Below are 17326 nucleotides of genomic sequence, written 5' to 3'. Positions count from 1 at the left end.
CTCACATACCCATACCGTCATGCTTTGAAGATCAACAACAGCCCTCACACACCCAGACGTGTGTCATGCTTTGGCGTTCTTTCCGACCAGTGATTCATTAAGTGTGCTGTTTTACTCGCATCTTGATACGACGGAGCTAATCTAAATGCCCTCGGAGTTATATAGTCTATTCATCATTCCTAAAGGATAAGAGTGTTTCCCATTGGTTTTCAGATCTACACACCACAGTGCCCCATCTCCACCACTTCACCCTGCAGAGCGGGGCCTCATCGCCTGAGTGAGTGCCAGGAGAGGCGAGGTCCGATCCCAAGATTGTTTGGAAAGAAAAGGAAGTGACACCGGTCATGCGCTGGCCAATGATGAGGCAGCAAGAAGAGTGAGAATGAAACCAACAAATGCTACCTGACTTCATGAGTAGAAGCCCAATTTAAATCAAGCAAGCCATGGAGGGTTCCCTGAGCACAAATGTACGTATCTGTTAATATTACAGATATTGTCCGTTCACAAATAATTGTCCATATCAGCACATCCAAAGTTCAAAAAAGTTCTCGTTTTTATTTCCTTAGTCCATAGGTGTTCACGAAGACTTGTAGACACAGAAGTACAGACTTGATATAGTAAACAACAGCCAAACGCCAACACGTGTTTCGTCAAGGGCAATTACCCAATGACTTCTTCAGGGCCTGAAACTTTCTCACTCTTGATATCATATGAAACAGGATCAAGACAAGAACCCTTATTTGTCTAGTTCTCCTTCAAGTAAAGCACAACTTCCCAGTAGTAACAGTCTTCCTTCATATAGTATTGCGATAAATATTTCCAGGCAATGTTAGCCTATATAAGCTATGGAACCATCATTATCATCCCAGATTTCCACCGAACGCGTGTCTCCTGTCCTGTTTCAATACGGCGTGTATATGTGCTATGCACTGGTAATACCTCACCATCTGTTGCTATAACTTGTTCCCAATTTAAATCAAGGCCTGTTTATCTATACGCCTCGGAATCGCGTTAAGAAGCTACCTGATATTACCAACAGGAGCACCTCAAATAAGAATTCGATCTAACGACAATTATACCAAGATTGCTCCGCCATGATGCATACATGAGGAACTATGCCCTCTCAACATAAGTGACGAGAGAATCCTATATTAAGGAGAATTGATGGGAAGTTGTAACTATGGACCTCCTCCTATTGTTTTCTCATTTTTTAAGGGGTTATTATTATCCCTTGGTTGCCCCCGTCTGTTCTTCCAGTCCTGATGAAGACTCGCAATCCCCAGGTCCAAATCACCGTTTGGGCATAAGACGAGTCGAAATGTCGACGCTACATTCATATAACCTTGGACCAACTATTTAAAAACTTTATATATAGTGCAAAACCCCTAGGACTTATATGTCTGGATGCAATAATGTTTTGATTACAGAAAGTTAAAAAGGTTTGGCCAGGTACTCAGTACGGCAAATCCAAGGTCCGGTATTGATTGTTAAATAATGTGAATTTTTCTGATCACTATTGTGAATTTTCCTTTCTAATTATCTGTCTTACACTCCTGATCACGCTTTCCTTTGCACGCTCTTTTTGGGCAACCACTCTGTTTTTATCTATTCCGAAACGATAAATTGTGTATAAAATGAACTGCCAAAATGAAAAACAAAAATTAAAAGTTTTTCTTTAACCGTGGTGTAGGTTTATCTTGTGGTACTAAGTAACTTGAGTACAATAGAGCAGATTGTTTGTGGTTGCTCTACATATATAAAAAACTGTGGGCATCATAATTGATTAAGTCAATAGTCATAATTAATAGGTTCAGGACCATTGTTTTTTCTATATTATGCTTTGGAGATCGGCACTAGCCCTCACACACCCAGACGCGTGTCATACTTTTGAGATCTGCAATAGCCCTCACACACCCAGACGCGTGTCATGCTTTGGAGATCAGCAATAGCCCTCACACACCCAGACGTGTCATGCTTTCAAGATCAACAAAAGCCCTCACACACCCAGATGTGTCATGCTTTGGAGATTGATTCAGAAAAGGGGGTGGTGATGAACAGAGTGCCTGAATTAAGCAGACCACTCTTACCCAGTCCAAAGATCAGGGCTTGATCCATCACCGTTTTTTAGCTCACTGCACCATCCCAGCTCAGAACTTGGCTATATGCAAATTAGTCTGTTCCTGTCCCAGTGCATGATGGGAACAGGGCAAACCAAACTACCAAGCCAATTCTTATACTGGGAAGGAAACAAGCGTCCATCACCACCCCCTTTTTGTAATTATTTTGGCCACCATGAGTGTGGAAGGGTATGCTCAGACATGAGTCCCTTGCTCATTGCACCATCAGGATTCAAGCAAGCCGGGCCGAAGACGGCTGTAATGCCAGAAACCGGTCCCCGGAAGCTTGTTTCCTTTCCAGTGAAGAATTGGCTTGGTAGTTTGGTCTGCCCTGTTCCCATGATGCACTGGGCCAGTGACAGACTAATTTGCATATAGCCAGGTTCTGAACTGGGATGGTGCAGTGAGCTAAAAAACGGTGATGGATCAAGCCCTGATCTGTTGACTGGGTAGGAGTGTTCTGATTAACTCAGATACTCTGTCCATCACCACCCCCTTTTTGTAATGCTTTGGAGATTGGCACAAGCCCTCACACACCCAGACATGTGTCATGCTTTGAAGATCGGCAACAGCTCTCACACACCCAGACGCGTGTCATGCTTTGGAGATCGGCACTAGCCCTCACACACCCAGACGTGTGTCATGCTTTGAAGATCGGCAATAGCCCTCACACACTCAGAAGCGTGTCATGCTTTGGAGATCGACACTAGCCCTCACACACCCAGACCCGTGTCACGCTATGGAGATCGGCCTTAGCCCTCGCACACCCAGACGTGTGTCATGCTTTGGAGATCAACAACAGCCCTCACACACTCAGAAGCGTGTCATGCTTTGGAGATCGGCAATACCCCTCACACACCAAGACGCGTGTCATGCTTTGGAAATCGGCACTAGCCCTCACACACCCAGACCCGTGTCATGCTTTGGAGATCGGCAATAGCCCACCCACACACCCAGATGCGTGTCATGCCTTTGAGATCTGCCATAGCCCTCTCACACCCAGATGTGCATTGCTTTGGAGATCGACAATAGCCCACCCACACACCCAGATGCGTGTCATGGTTTGGAGATCGGCAATAGTCCTCGTACACCCAGACGCGTGTCATGCTTTTGAGATCGGCCATAGCCCTCACACACCCAGACGGGTGTCATGCTTTGGAGATCGGCCATAGCCCTCGCACACCCAGACGCGTGTCATGCTTTGGAGATCGGCCATAGCCTTCGCACACCCAGACGCGTGTCATGCTTTGGAGATTGGCCATAGCTCTCACACACCCTGACGGGTGTCATGCTTTGGAGATCGGCAATAGGCCTCACACACCCAGACGGGTGTCATGGTTTGGAGATCAGCCATAGCCCTCGCACACCCAGACGCGTGTCATGCTTTGGAGATCGGCACTAGCCTTCACACACCCAGACGGGTGTCATGGTTTGGAGATCTCCTGGCAGAGTAGGGACGCACTTTTCTATGTGGACTATATCTTTCTCCGCAGCATAGTGCAGTCCTCTGACCAATCCTAAGGGGCAAATGCTTAACTCTATTGGGGTACGATTATTTGTGTTCTGTACCGAGAAAGGTATAGTTGGCACAACAAAGATATTTTGATTGGGTACCTATAGTAACACACATATTGATTCCCAATCAGGTGTAAGGGTATGTTCTACATCCTGGTCCTGAGGAACTAAGATCCTGTTGGACCGCGTACAGCAAGAAACATGTTGACCCAAATTCATATAATTGCCAGAGCTTTTGAGGTTCTTAGTTCCCAGGGCAGCCACTGTTTGTTTTAACTCATGTCAAGAGGACCCGTATATTAAACCTCATTAGGTACCCCTTAGAGATTTATAATCACCCAATTCACCATCCTACACCCACTACTCCCTCATGTTCAATCTTCATCACAGCATCTTACTTTAAAGATCTCTGGCTAAGAGCCCCGTTGAGGGTTCGTCGGGCACTGCAGCGCCGGGCAGATGAGGAGCGCCCGATGATGAAGCATGACACCCGCACGGGTGTGTGAGGGCTCTGGTTTCTGATCAATTGAATCTCCCCGATCCAGTTGATCAGCCCCCCGTCTGACCGAATGCTTTCCTCTCTTCTTTCCTGCTTTGATGAGGAACAGCACAGCTTTGTAGTTCACGTTACCTGTAAGGAACACGTGTGTTGCTGTTTGGTTCTCCGTAGTCTCCTTGATGGCTTTCTTTAAAACATACTTCAGCGTTATGACCGTGAGTGTGTTTGATCCAGTTGATCAGCCCCCTGTCCAACCAACAGCTTTCCTCTCTTCGTTCCTGCTTTGATCTTGGAGGAAGTCTGAGAGATGTCCCTGATGCAATCTCCTGACATGAACTTGTCTTTTTTGGCCTTAGATGTAAATAGTGATCACAAAGGGACAGCCTTTTAGAGATCGATCGTCACATAAGTGTTCATGTATGGGATGGGGGTATCCCTGAAAAGACCCCAGTAGAACATTCTGCACCCCCCACACCCCAGCAAGTGAAGCCCCTAACATGCCTTGGAGCCATCACCTTGAGCCTGTTCATGGAGACAAGACCACATTGCAGCTACTGATTCAGGAAAAAGGATCCTGATGATTGATCTCCGATTCTCAGAATTACATTCAAACAGTGTTTGAGAGACTTTCCCTCAAGAGGTATAAAGCAAGGGTCCCTCGGGGGCCCTTTAGTGTTTGTCACGGGAAACATCCATTACAATGCAGACATTACATCGCAATGCCTTCACAACGCAACTTTTACAGCGGAAGTGCCTTTACATCGAATACCATTACAGCGCAGTCATTACAACACATGTCATTACAATGCATGCCATTACAACGCATGCCATTACAGCGCAGTCATTACAATGCATGCCATTACAAGGCATGTCATCACAACGCAAGTAATGGAGGATTTTAAGTTTTAGAGTGGGTATGGGTTTGGGGTAGTTGGGAATGGTAATTTTTACCCTCACACTATCCAACACTTTCCCTAGTGTTGCACTAAAAGTATTATGCATTGTAATTGTCTGAGTTGTAATGGAATGCATTGTGTTAGAATGTGTTGTAATGGTAGTTTTTAAAAATGCGTTGTAATGGTATCAATTGTAAAATCATGCGATGTAATGGTAATTGCGATGTAACCTCATACATTCGATTGTCACACCAGTGAAGGCAGGCCTTTCGGAAGGTTGGAGACCAGGTGCAGCTCTCAAATCTTATGACGTTTAGGGATAAACTGCGCCACACTAACATGTTAGGAAACAATTTGAAGAAGATTTACCAGGTCGGTGCTGTTCGCAGGACATGCTGCCGGCGAGTCACAGTCTGAACAGGGGCCCTGGAAGAGAAGGAAACGTTACATGTATGTTAAAGTACACGTATCATGCAAGTTTGGGCCATTCCCTCCAAAACCCGGGTTACTAATGAGCAATGGTTGACTCGTCCACCAGATCCTAGGCGAACTTCAGCGTAAGCACTCCCCTACGTCATACTGTGAACTGGAACGCTTGGATCAGTCTGACACTCACACTTCACCCCTCATACACGGTGCACCTCTTTTATGACCTTGCACACCTGCGACCAATCTGCAAACCCAACCTTCCCCCAATCTGAGCAGGTTCACAGTTTTGGGCCCCCCTTTGACCGGTTCTTGAAAAACATCGCCATTTTGGTTGCCCATTTACACGCGTCTTCATTCTTCTGTAACATGTCGTGGCACCGTCAGCTCACCCTTCTAGTGAGGTCACACCCAGTATCTGACCATCCCTCAAGCGTATAATGCCCATTACTTAGTTTCACCACCTCAAGTCACAGCTTTCTTCAAGCCGGTCAGTCTTTCCTACATGCTTACCATGGCTGCTGTAAAAGAGCCATGCGGCACTGCATGGGCACACACATGGGAGCACAGGGGTTACATGCACTGGCATCTATGGTCCAGCTCTCAGGGGGTCAGTGGGATGGAAGACTCTGCCCCCAGCAGGGAAGAGGGCACTGGGAAGGCCATGACCGTGGTCATCCCAAAGAGGAGGGATTGGTTCTTGACACATGATCCTGATGGAGCAAGGTGGAAAAACAAAATGTTGTCTACCCCTCGTGAAGTCATTGCCTCATAACTGTAACCTTTATTAATCGTGTGATGTGAAAATGTATTAATCAACGTAGTATAGAATGCACACACGAATACACGTGGGAATACTAATCTGCTTGTATGGCGAAAATATAACTAACTAATAAATGTTGTCGTGATGTGAAATAATGCAAATGCTTCGAAATAATCAAAAACGGCATAAATGTGCTTTCTTTTTATGAGTTTTGTGGCAAAGACATGAAGATAGGTGAGTATATTACGCATATATGTAGCTTATTTGCTAGGTAATAACTAACAGGGACACCCTTAGTATGGGGGGAGGTAAACAGAAGGGCTATATTTCAATAATTAACATTTATTTGTGTTTGTTTCTATGATAGTTCCCGTTCTGGCCTGTGAGGCCTAGTAACAAAATGGCTGCTGTGCCAAACCACGAATGAAAGACAGAGTGCGCATGAGCATTCTGAACAGAATTGAATGCGAGCTGACTGTTAGACATGATAAATCTTGTTCTAAATAAAAATTAGATAAATGGAGAATTAAGCTGGTCTTTTATTTTCCTACGCCTAATTTTTTACTAGCAGATCCGTCGATCAGATGGTGGTGTGTTTGAATAAAATGTTTTGTTATTAAAACCATGGTAAAATCATTTAAACTGCAGGTGTAAATAGTATAAATATTTAGTTTTGATTTAGACACTCCGCTATGATACAGCACCTCTCCTTTGAATCTCACGATCCATGAAGTAGGGTGGAAGTGTTTTGTGAGTAACTCGCAGTGTTATGGGCCCCACTGATGAGTGACTGTATGATTTAGTACTTCAGGGAAAGGTGACATGGTTTTAGAAATAATTTCCGGAGTAGCGCTGCATCAATCCACAGACAGCACTTTGATGAGGATGACGTCATTTTGGAAGTATCCCGTCCAGACCTATGGTCTCTGTCACTTCGTCCTGTGACGAGCTACAGTCGGTCATTCCATTCTTGGAGGAGACAATATTTGAGGAGCCATTACAAACCCACTCGGTTCTTTGAGAAGACACTGGTTCATGTCACGCCTTCCTTGAGCAACTCTTGTTTCATGACGATGGTGTTTTTTCGGAAGGCATTTCCCATGTCACTCCTTCTCTGAGGTGCCTTGGGCCCTGGTACCCCATGCTTTGGGGGCACTTGCAATGTCACTCCATGCTTTGGGGTCACTGGCCTTGGCATCCCATGCTTTGGAGGGCACTGGCCATGTCCCCCAATGCTTAGAAGGGCACTGTCTATTCCATCCCGTGCTTTGGGGGCACTGGACCTGGCACCCAATGCTTTGGTGGGGAACTGGTCCACTTAAACCTGAATTGTACAGCCTTTTGCAAACTAGCTCTGAAATTTGAGTTCCCTGGTGCTGTGGAGGGAGTATAACCTCAAAGCCCAGCCTAGTGGAGGGATGGGAGATGTGACCCCATGCACTGGTGCAACTCCTTTATATGTGGTCTATACACACAGTGAGCATGGGACCCACGTCTGGGCATACCCTTCCCACCTAGGGTGACAAATACAAAAAGAAACAAATGATGGACGGAATGCTGAAGAATGTAAACATTCACCCTCAGTCACAAGGATCTGGGTTTAATCCATCATTCTTTTGCTCACCATGCCACCCCAGTATGGACCCAGCCATATGCAAATCTGTTTTTACCCTGTTCCCCATGGGAGTAGGCCAGCCCGAACTGCAACTGTTGCCCTAAGTAAGAAGGGTATGACAAGACGTGGGTCCCGTGCTCACAACTCCACTGGATTCAAGCTAGCCTGACTGATGAGGGGTGATGCTCCGAAACTGGTCCCAGGATACTTGTTTCCGGTCCTGGGAGGACCTGGCTTGGCAGTTCGGCCTGGACTGTTACCATGAGGAACAGGGTCAGACTTGCATATGATTTGATTTGCATATGGCTGGGTCCAAACTGGGGTGGCGTGGTGAGCAAAAGAATGATGGATTAAACCCAGATCCTTGTGACTGGTGGTGAATGTTTGCACTGTCCAGCATTCCGTCCATCAATTTCTCCTTTTAAAGAAGCTCAAAGCAGCAGCCTGGCTTTCACACAACCAGACAGGACACAAGTGGTTCCATGTGCCCGGTGCAATGCCCCAAAGTGTGGGGGGCTGCTGCAGGTGCGGAGTGGGATTCTGGCAAGTCTCCCTCTTGTTGGCTTCAATGGGGTGATAGCTGCAAAAGTAAGTCTAAGTGAAGTCATTTAGTGGTGTAACTGTCCACCCACACTTACACAAGAAGGAAGAATACACACAGGTGTACATACACACATGAGTGTTCATACATACATGCATGCACACTCACAAACACCCCAGTACGTGCATACACCTACACACACTCACACAAACAAACAGAGCAAGAAAAGTACACAACAGATTTAGCAAGGCAGTCACTTACTATAGAGATAACAGACCCTAAGACAAAATATGTGCCACGCTCTCCACACCCTAATTCCAGAGTATTCCCAATCCTGGAGAGAAGTTATGGCTACGGTCCGCTCCCACCCTGGACACGTGGTCAACATACGGATTGGGAACAAGGAGGAGGGATCACCAGCTGCCTTTAACTTCTGCGAGTGACCACCAGGAGGAGACATGTAGCTCAAATGGTTCATTGAGTGTTCATGTGGGAAATGTCATGGAACAGAGGGGGGAGTTTACAAGCAGGTACGCCTCACTGCATTACCTGGCTTCACATCGTCCAGGAGCCATCTTCTTGATCGATACATACCTCGAACTAGAACCTTCGGCCTTTTCGATACATGCCTTAACACCTGACTTACTCCTAGCCCACACATATTGAATTTGGACCCCTTCCCTTATCTGAATGCATCTTGAATCTAGAACTCTCTTTTTTTATCCCTATTCAACTTGAATCTTGACCCCTTTTCTTATTCCCTCTGATGTGAATCCAGAATCCTCTTTCTTATCCCTACACCTTCAGTCTGGAACGCTTTTTCTTATCGCTATTTACCTTGAATCTGGATCCCTCCCTCGGAACCCCTCGGTTGTGAATCTGGAATCCTCTTTCTTATCCCTACACGCGTTGAGTCTGGGCCCCTCTTGTCACTACTCACCTTGAATCTGGATTACCCTTCCTCATCCTACACACCCTTAGTCTGGATCTCTGGATCTCTCTTTCTTATCCCGTCAGACATGAATCTGGAAGCCTCGGCCTCATCCCCACACGTCTTGAACCTGGAACCCCTTTCTTCCCATTGCACACTCTCTGCCCGGAACCCTCTTTCTTATCCCTACCCACCTTCAGTCTGGATCCCTTTTTCTCATCCCTTCAAGTCTTGAACCCGGAACCCTTATTTTTGTCCCCACATACCTTTCAGCCTGGAACCCTCTTGCTTATCCCAACATACCTTGAATCGGGAACCCTCTTTTTGATCAGTCCAATCTATGCGCACTCAGGAGTTGACAAACCACTCCTGCCCTGCCCTGCCCTGCCCTGCCCTGCCCTGCTCGGAGAGCCGAGCAGCCCCGCCCACCTGCCTGCACCCAGACATAAAATGATAATGACTGAAAGTTATCACCATTTTATGTTTCTGCTTCTCACACTGCAAAAAAAGCACTGGGACGACGCTCCTCCACCCTGGTGATGGAGCCGCCTTCTCCTTCCCAGGCCGCAGGATGGCTTTCACTCACAGATCCTCGAAAGGGGCGTCTCATGGGGGCTTGTAGCAACGCCTTCCTATACCCAGCCCCGGTCCATAAGAGTATGGGGCATTTGATCAAAAACGGCTTTAAAATTATCGTCGTTTTAGCAGCAGTTTAGCAGCGATAATGGGCTTGATAATATGCCCTGGAGAATTCCAATAGAAGCCCAGGTTGACACCAGAACATGGGCTTCTATTGGAATTCACAAGGCCATATTATCAAGTCCATTATAAACCGGAGATCATTTTTAACACCGTTCTTGATAATATGCCCCGTTGTGTATTATAAAACAACATAGCACGAACAATCAAAATAAAATATGATATAAAACAGCAATCCATACCAGAACAAAACACAATACAACACCAAACAATAGATTACAAATGCAACCTCGCTCTAAAACGTGACATACCGCACCAAAACACATTACAAACCACAACCGAACCTTAAAGATCCCCAAACACACCACAGCCTAAAGCAGCACAATACTGCAGGACTGAATGAATGCCACATACTACAGGTGAATGTCATTTAAAACACAACAATCTTGAATTAAACTTCATAAGCTAACACAGTAAAACACATAGCAACATAACACATACACCTCTCAGCAAACCACACCTATACAAAATCACTTTATGAACTAAATAGGACAGGAAATATGATCTAGAGAATACTAAAACATTAGCAAATGGGGCCTCTTAAATAATATAACTCAGAATTAATACCCACAGGGACACAGAATGTGGCATAAACGAACTACCAGAATACTGGATGTGATCCAGCACCAAACACCATGGGCCCGATTCACAGAACTAACTTAAGACAAAATCCTAAACTTACTACTTTTGGTATTCCCAGAAGTTAGGATTTTGTCTTAAGTTTGTCTTAAGACAGACTTAAGACAGACTTCAGTTAGGATTTTGTCTTAAGTTTGTCTTAAGACTGTCTTAAGTTTGTCCTAACTTCTGTGCATACCAAAAGTAGTAAGTTTAGGATTTTGTCTTAAGTTAGTTCTGTGAATTGGGCCCCATGATCACACATAAAACGAGAGACGTCACTGCCATGCAACCCGCATAGTAAGAAAGCTGTCCCTCCCTCAAGCAGCCACTTAAGTGAGTTGTAGATGGACCTGCACCCTTAGGGCCCGATTCACAGAATGAATTTAAGACTCAATCCAAAACTTACTACTATTTTGGTATTCACAGAAGTTAGGATTTTGTCTTAAGTCTGTATTAAGGTTGTCTTAAGTTTGTCTTAAGACAAACTTAAGACAAAATCCTAACTTCTGTGAATAGTAAGTTCATTCTGTGAACACCAAAATAGTAGTAAGTTTAGGATTGAGTCTTAAATTCATTCTGTGAATTGGGCCCGTGTGGACTACACCATATTGAGTTTGCGACACTTCGTCAATGCGCGCGTACTTTGTGGAGTCGATTTTCCACGGTCACTCTACATCTACTGCCTTTGATATGTTCATAGTCTATATTGTGCAGCCGACATACGTCCAGGCCATATAGCAACCTTGATATCATGGAATCCCCCAGAGGACAGGAGCGGTGAAGGAGTGTTCAAGGGTAACTCACCGTAACCAACTCATGCCTGACCTCAGGGCAGCGGTGCGGCAAGATGGGAAGGATGGACGAAGGAATCAGGACCCCATCCAGGGCATGGATGACCCCATTGGATGCCACAATATCACGCAACTGACCAATCACGGCTCCAGACTCGCCCAGCAGGATCCGGCCCTGAAAGAAATGGCAAAAAATGAGACAAGCCCTGGATGTAGTGTCCATAAAACATCTGGCCTTTCCTTTCAAAGTACAAACCGCTGCCAGGACACACTCAAGGACAGTGACCAGGTCTTCTATTTGCAAGCCCAGGGATGAAACTACTGGCCACGATCCAAGGCGAGGTCATGCTTCACCACCCAGGAGTTCATTCTAAAAATCCAGGGGCAGATCTACAAGGGCGGCACCGCAAGTCCTTTGGCTGCGCCACGCTGTGGCACTTTCAGAGCACACGGGGATGCAACATATTTACAAGAATATGTCGCATTCCTGTGCTCTCCTCTGCTGTCATGCGCCAGTGCAGGCACCCTTGCACCAAGGATGCCTGCGCCATGGGGAGATTGTTTTTGTGCAGGTAGGGGCACCTTCCTACACAAAAACAATCACTGCAGGCTTTTTCCTCCTTCAGTGCGTGCTGTAGAATGCAGCACGCATTGAAAGAGGAAAAAACGAGGAGAAATGAAAACATTTCTCAGTGGGGGCAGAGGGTGGGGGGGTAACGCCACTCCCGCCTGGATCTGGGGAGCGCTCCCACTTTCAAAAGCCCCCGCTGAAGAAGTGTAATTTTGCTTAAAAAGTCAAACTCAGTGCTAGAAGCATTACAATGTTCATGATGGAATGAAACTCCTGCTGGCTTCCAAGGGGGTCTGTTCATAGAAGCAAAGGTAAGTCTGAGATAGTTTCAAACCCTTGAAGCATTCTACTCGACTCATCGCGTCAACTCTACGAGGACGAAATAAACCCTGAAGGAGTTGTTAGTCACTAAGTTCCATTTATCACTTCAACTGGTCCTATGGGTATCCAGTCACTATATTGCATAAGTCAATTAATACAAGATTATGCTATTACATTTTGATGAGGTGTACTCAATATACAATTGATGTTAGGTTTTAATCAATTACACATCATTTACAAAACAGAGGTTGAGAGGATCATACAAAAAACAATTCAGCTGACCAGACCAGACAAACACCACAATCACCAGTGAGAGACTATAGTCAGCACAGAAATCCACTCAACCAGACCAAAACAGTCATTTGAATCTATATTCATTTGGCATGGTAGCGGATTCTAGTTGATCTAGCAAAGAATACTAGTAGCAGACACGTTTTGGTGTCCACAGTTACTGCAGATTGCGAGTTAGGCCCGGCACCGTCGCGTGTTGATGATGAATGCTGCCCAATGGCAATCTAGGAGAACATACCTGGAAAGTGGCTTGAAAGCCCATAGGACCAAAAAGAGGCAAGGAAGACCAAACAGCAAGAAAGACAAGCAAAGGGGGGAGATATCATTGTCAGGGAGCTAGAACTAGTCAAGGTGCAAAGACACTTGGGTTGTTCTGATCTTGGAGTGGGCCAGTAATGGAGGGAAGGCTGCATGGACGTCATCAATATATTTATCATGTGGTTAATAGAGAGAAGGCTACATGAAGCCATCCCATCGATGAATCTATCTCATGGGTAAAAGAGAGAAGGCTGCGTTGAGGCCATCCCATCGATGAATCTATCTCATGGGTAAAAGAGAGAAGGCTGCGTGGAGGCCATCCCATCGATTAATCTATCACGTGAGTTATGGAGGGAAGGCTGCATGGAGGCCATCCCATCATAAATCTGTCTCATGGGTAAAAGAGCGAAGGCTGCATGGAGGCCATCCCATCGATGAATCTATAACGTGTGTAATAGAGGGAAAGCTGCGTGGAGACCATCCCATCGATTAATCTATCACTTGGGTAAAAGAGAGAAGGCTGAGTGGAGTCCATCCCATCGATGAATCGATGACATGGGTAATAGAGAGAAGGCTGCGTGGAGGCCATCAATAAATCTATGATTCAGAAAAGGGGGTGGTGATGAACAGAGTGTCTGAATTAAGCAGACCACTCTTACCCAGTCCAAAGATCAGGGCTTGATACATCACCGTTATTTAGCTCACTGCCCCATCCCAGCTCATAACCTGGCTATATGCAAATTAGACTGTCCCTGGCCCAGTGCATCATGGGAACAGGGCAGACCAAACTACCAAGCCAATTCTTCACCAGAAAGGATACAAGCTACCGGGGACCGGTTTCTGGCATTTCAGCCTCGTCGGCCCGGCTTGCTTGAATCCTGATGGAGCAGTGAGCAAGGGACTCATGTCTGAGTATACCCTGCCACACCTATAGTGGCCAAAAACGATTCAGAAAAGGGGGTGGTGATGAACAGAGTGTCTGAATTAAGCAGACCACTCTTACCCAGTCCAAAGATCAGGGCTTGATCCATCACCGTTATTTAGCTCACTGCCCCATCCCAGCTCAGAACCTGGCTATATGCAAATTAGTCTGTCCCTGGCCCAGTGCATCATGGGAACAGGGCAGACCAAACTACCAAGCCAATTCTTCACCAGAAAGGATACAAGCTACCGGGGACCGGTTTCTGGCATTTCAGCCTCGTCGGCCCGGCTTGCTTGAATCCTGATGGAGCAGTGAGCAAGGGACTCATGTCTGAGTATACCCTGCCACACCTATAGTGGCCAAAAACGATTCAGAAAAGGGGGTGGTGATGAACAGAGTGTCTGAATTAAGCAGACCACTCTTACCCAGTCCAAAGATCAGGGCTTGATCCATCACCGTTATTTAGCTCACTGCCCCATCCCAGCTCAGAACCTGGCTATATGCAAATTAGTCTGTCCCTGGCCCAGTGCATCATGGGAACAGGGCAGACCAAACTACCAAGCCAATTCTTCACCAGAAAGGATACAAGCTACCGGGGACCGGTTTCTGGCATTTCAGCCTCGTCGGCCCGGCTTGCTTGAATCCTGATGGAGCAGTGAGCAAGGGACAGGAACAGACTAATTTGCATATAGCCAGGTTCTGAACTGGGATGGTGCAGTGAGCTAAAAAACGGTGTTGGATCTAGCCCTGATCTCTTGACTGGGTGAGAGTATTCTGCTTAATTCAGAAACTCTGTCCATCACCACCCCTTGTTGTTAAATATTTTGTCCACCCTAAGCGTGGAAGGGTATACTCAGATGTGAGTCCCTTGCTCATTGCACCATCAGGATTCAAGCAAGCCGGGCCGACGACGGCTGAAATGCCAGAAACCGGTCCCCGGAAGCTTGTTTCCTTCCCAGTGTAAGAATTGGCTTGGTAGTTTGGTTTACCCTGTTCCCATCATGCACTGGGACAGTAACAGACTAATTTGCATATAGCCAGGTTCTGAACTGGGATGGTGCAGTGAGCTAAAAAACGGTGTTGGATCTAGCCCTGATCTCTTGACTGGGTGAGAGTATTCTGCTTAATTCAGAAACTCTGTCCATCACCACCCCTTGTTGTTAAATATTTTGTCCACCCTAAGCGTGGAAGGGTATACTCAGATTTGAGTCCCTTGCTCATTGCACCATCAGGATTCAAGCAAGCCGGGCCGACGACGGCTGAAATGCCAGAAACCGGGCCCCGGAAACTTGTTTCCTTCCCAGTGTAAGAATTGGCTTGGTAGTTTGGTTTACCCTGTTCCCATCATGCACTGGGACAGGAACAGACTAATTTGCATATAGCCAGGTTCTGAACTGTGATGGTGCAGTGAGCTAAAAAACGGTGTTGGATCTAGCCCTGATCTCTTGACTGGGTGAGAGTATTCTGCTTAATTCAGAAACTCTGTCCATCACCACCCCTTGTTGTTAAATATTTTGTCCACCCTAAGCGTGGAAGGGTATACTCAGATGTGAGTCCCTTGCTCATTGCACCATCAGGATTCAAGCAAGCCGGGCCGACGACGGCTGAAATGCCAGAAACCGGTCCCCGGAAGCTTGTTTCCTTCCCAATGTAAGAATTGGCTTGGTAGTTTGGTTTACCCTGTTCCCATCATGCACTGGGACAGGAACAGACTAATTTGCATATAGCCAGGTTCTGAACTGGGATGGTGCAGTGAGCTAAAAAACGGTGTTGGATCTAGCCCTGATCTCTTGACTGGGTGAGAGTATTCTGCTTAATTCAGAAACTCTGTCCATCACCACCCCTTGTTGTTAAATATTTTGTCCACCCTAAGCGTGGAAGGGTATACTCAGATGTGAGTCCCTTGCTCATTGCACCATCAGGATTCAAGCAAGCCGGGCCGACGACGGCTGAAATGCCAGAAACCGGTCCCCGGAAGCTTGTTTCCTTCCCAGTGTAAGAATTGGCTTGGTAGTTTGGTTTACCCTGTTCCCATCATGCACTGGGACAGGAACAGACTAATCTGCATATAGCCAGGTTCTGAACTGGGATGGTGCAGTGAGCTAAAAAACGGTGTTGGATCTAGCCCTGATCTCTTGACTGGGTGAGAGTATTCTGCTTAATTCAGAAACTCTGTTCATCACCACCCCTTGTTGTTAAATATTTTGTCCACCTTAAGCGTGGAAGGGTACACTCAGATGTGAGTCCCTTGCTCATTGCACCATCAGGATTCAAGCAAGCCGGGCCGACGACGGCTGAAATGCCAGAAACCGGTCCCCGGAAGCTTGTTTCCTTCCCAGTGTAAGAATTGGCTTGGTATTTTGGTTTACCCTGTTCCCATCATGCACTGGGACAGGAACAGACTAATTTGCATATAGCCAGGTTCTGAACTGGGATGGTGCAGTGAGCTAAAAAACGGTGTTGGATCTAGCCCTGATCTCTTGATTGGGTGAGAGTATTCTGCTTAATTCAGAAACTCTGTCCATCACCACCCCTTTTTGTTAAATATCAATAAATCTATCTCATGGGTTAAAGAGGGAAGGCTGCATGGAGGCCATCCCATCGATGAATCAATCTCATGGGTAATAGAGAGAAGGCTGCGTGGAGGCCATCCCATTGATTAATCTATTGCATGGGTTATGGAGGAAAGGCTTCGTGGAGGCCATTCAATCGATGAATCTATCGCATGGGTTATAGAGGGAAGGCTGCGTGGAGGCCATCCCATTGATGAATCTATCACATGGGTTATAGAGGGAAGGATGCGTGGAGGCCATCCCATCGATTAATCTATCGCATGGGTAAAAGAGAGAAGGCTGCGTGGAGGCCATCCCATCGATGAATCTATTGCATGGGTTATGGGGGGAAGGCTGCATGGAGGCCATCCCATCGATTAATCTATTGCATGGGTTATGGAGGAAAGGCTGCGTGGAGGCCATTCCATCGATGAATCTATTGCATGTTTTATAGAGGTAAGGCTGCGTGGAGGCCATCCCATTGATGAATCTATCACGTGGGTAATAGAGAGAAGACTGCTTGGAGGGCATCCTATCGATCAATCTATTTAATGGGTATTAGATAGAAGGCTGCTTGGAGGCCATCCTATCGATGAATCTATCTCATGGGTAAAAGAGAGAATGCTACGTGGAGGCCATCCCATCAATGAATCGATCATATGGGTAAAAGAGAGAAGGCTGCATGGAGGCCATCCCATCGATGAATCTATCTCATGAGTAATAGAGCTAAGGCTGCGTGGAGGCCATCCCATCGATGAATCTATCTCATGAGTAATAGAGCTAAGGCTGCGTGGAGGCCATCCCATCGATGAATCTATCTCATGGGTAATAGAGCTAAGGCTGCATGGAGGCCATCCCATCAATGAATCTATCTCATGGGTAATAGAGAGAAGGCTGCTTGGAGGCCATCCCATCGATGAATCTATCTCATGGGTAA

The 17326-nt window shown here is 46.4% G+C and overlaps 1 protein-coding gene across 1 annotated transcript in view; it reads right to left on the bottom strand.

Moving 5' to 3' along the window:
* The window catches only part of STAB1 (stabilin 1), a 769578-nt gene that overhangs the window by 402406 nt on the left and 349846 nt on the right, over positions 1-17326 (bottom strand). The window contains exons 19-20 of the mRNA XM_078661896.1: positions 11488-11649; positions 5397-5453 (exon numbers count right to left, since the gene is read on the bottom strand). Coding sequence (XP_078518022.1) covers positions 5397-5453; positions 11488-11649 — 219 coding nt within the window. The remainder of the gene's footprint in view (positions 1-5396; positions 5454-11487; positions 11650-17326) is intronic.

The sequence above is a fragment of the Lissotriton helveticus genome, chromosome 9 (genome assembly GCF_964261635.1).
Source record: "Lissotriton helveticus chromosome 9, aLisHel1.1, whole genome shotgun sequence".
In the NCBI taxonomy this organism is placed as follows: Eukaryota; Metazoa; Chordata; class Amphibia; order Caudata; family Salamandridae; genus Lissotriton; species Lissotriton helveticus.
The sequence above is the reverse complement of the archived record's forward strand: the minus strand, read 5'-3'. Positions and strand labels throughout refer to the sequence as shown.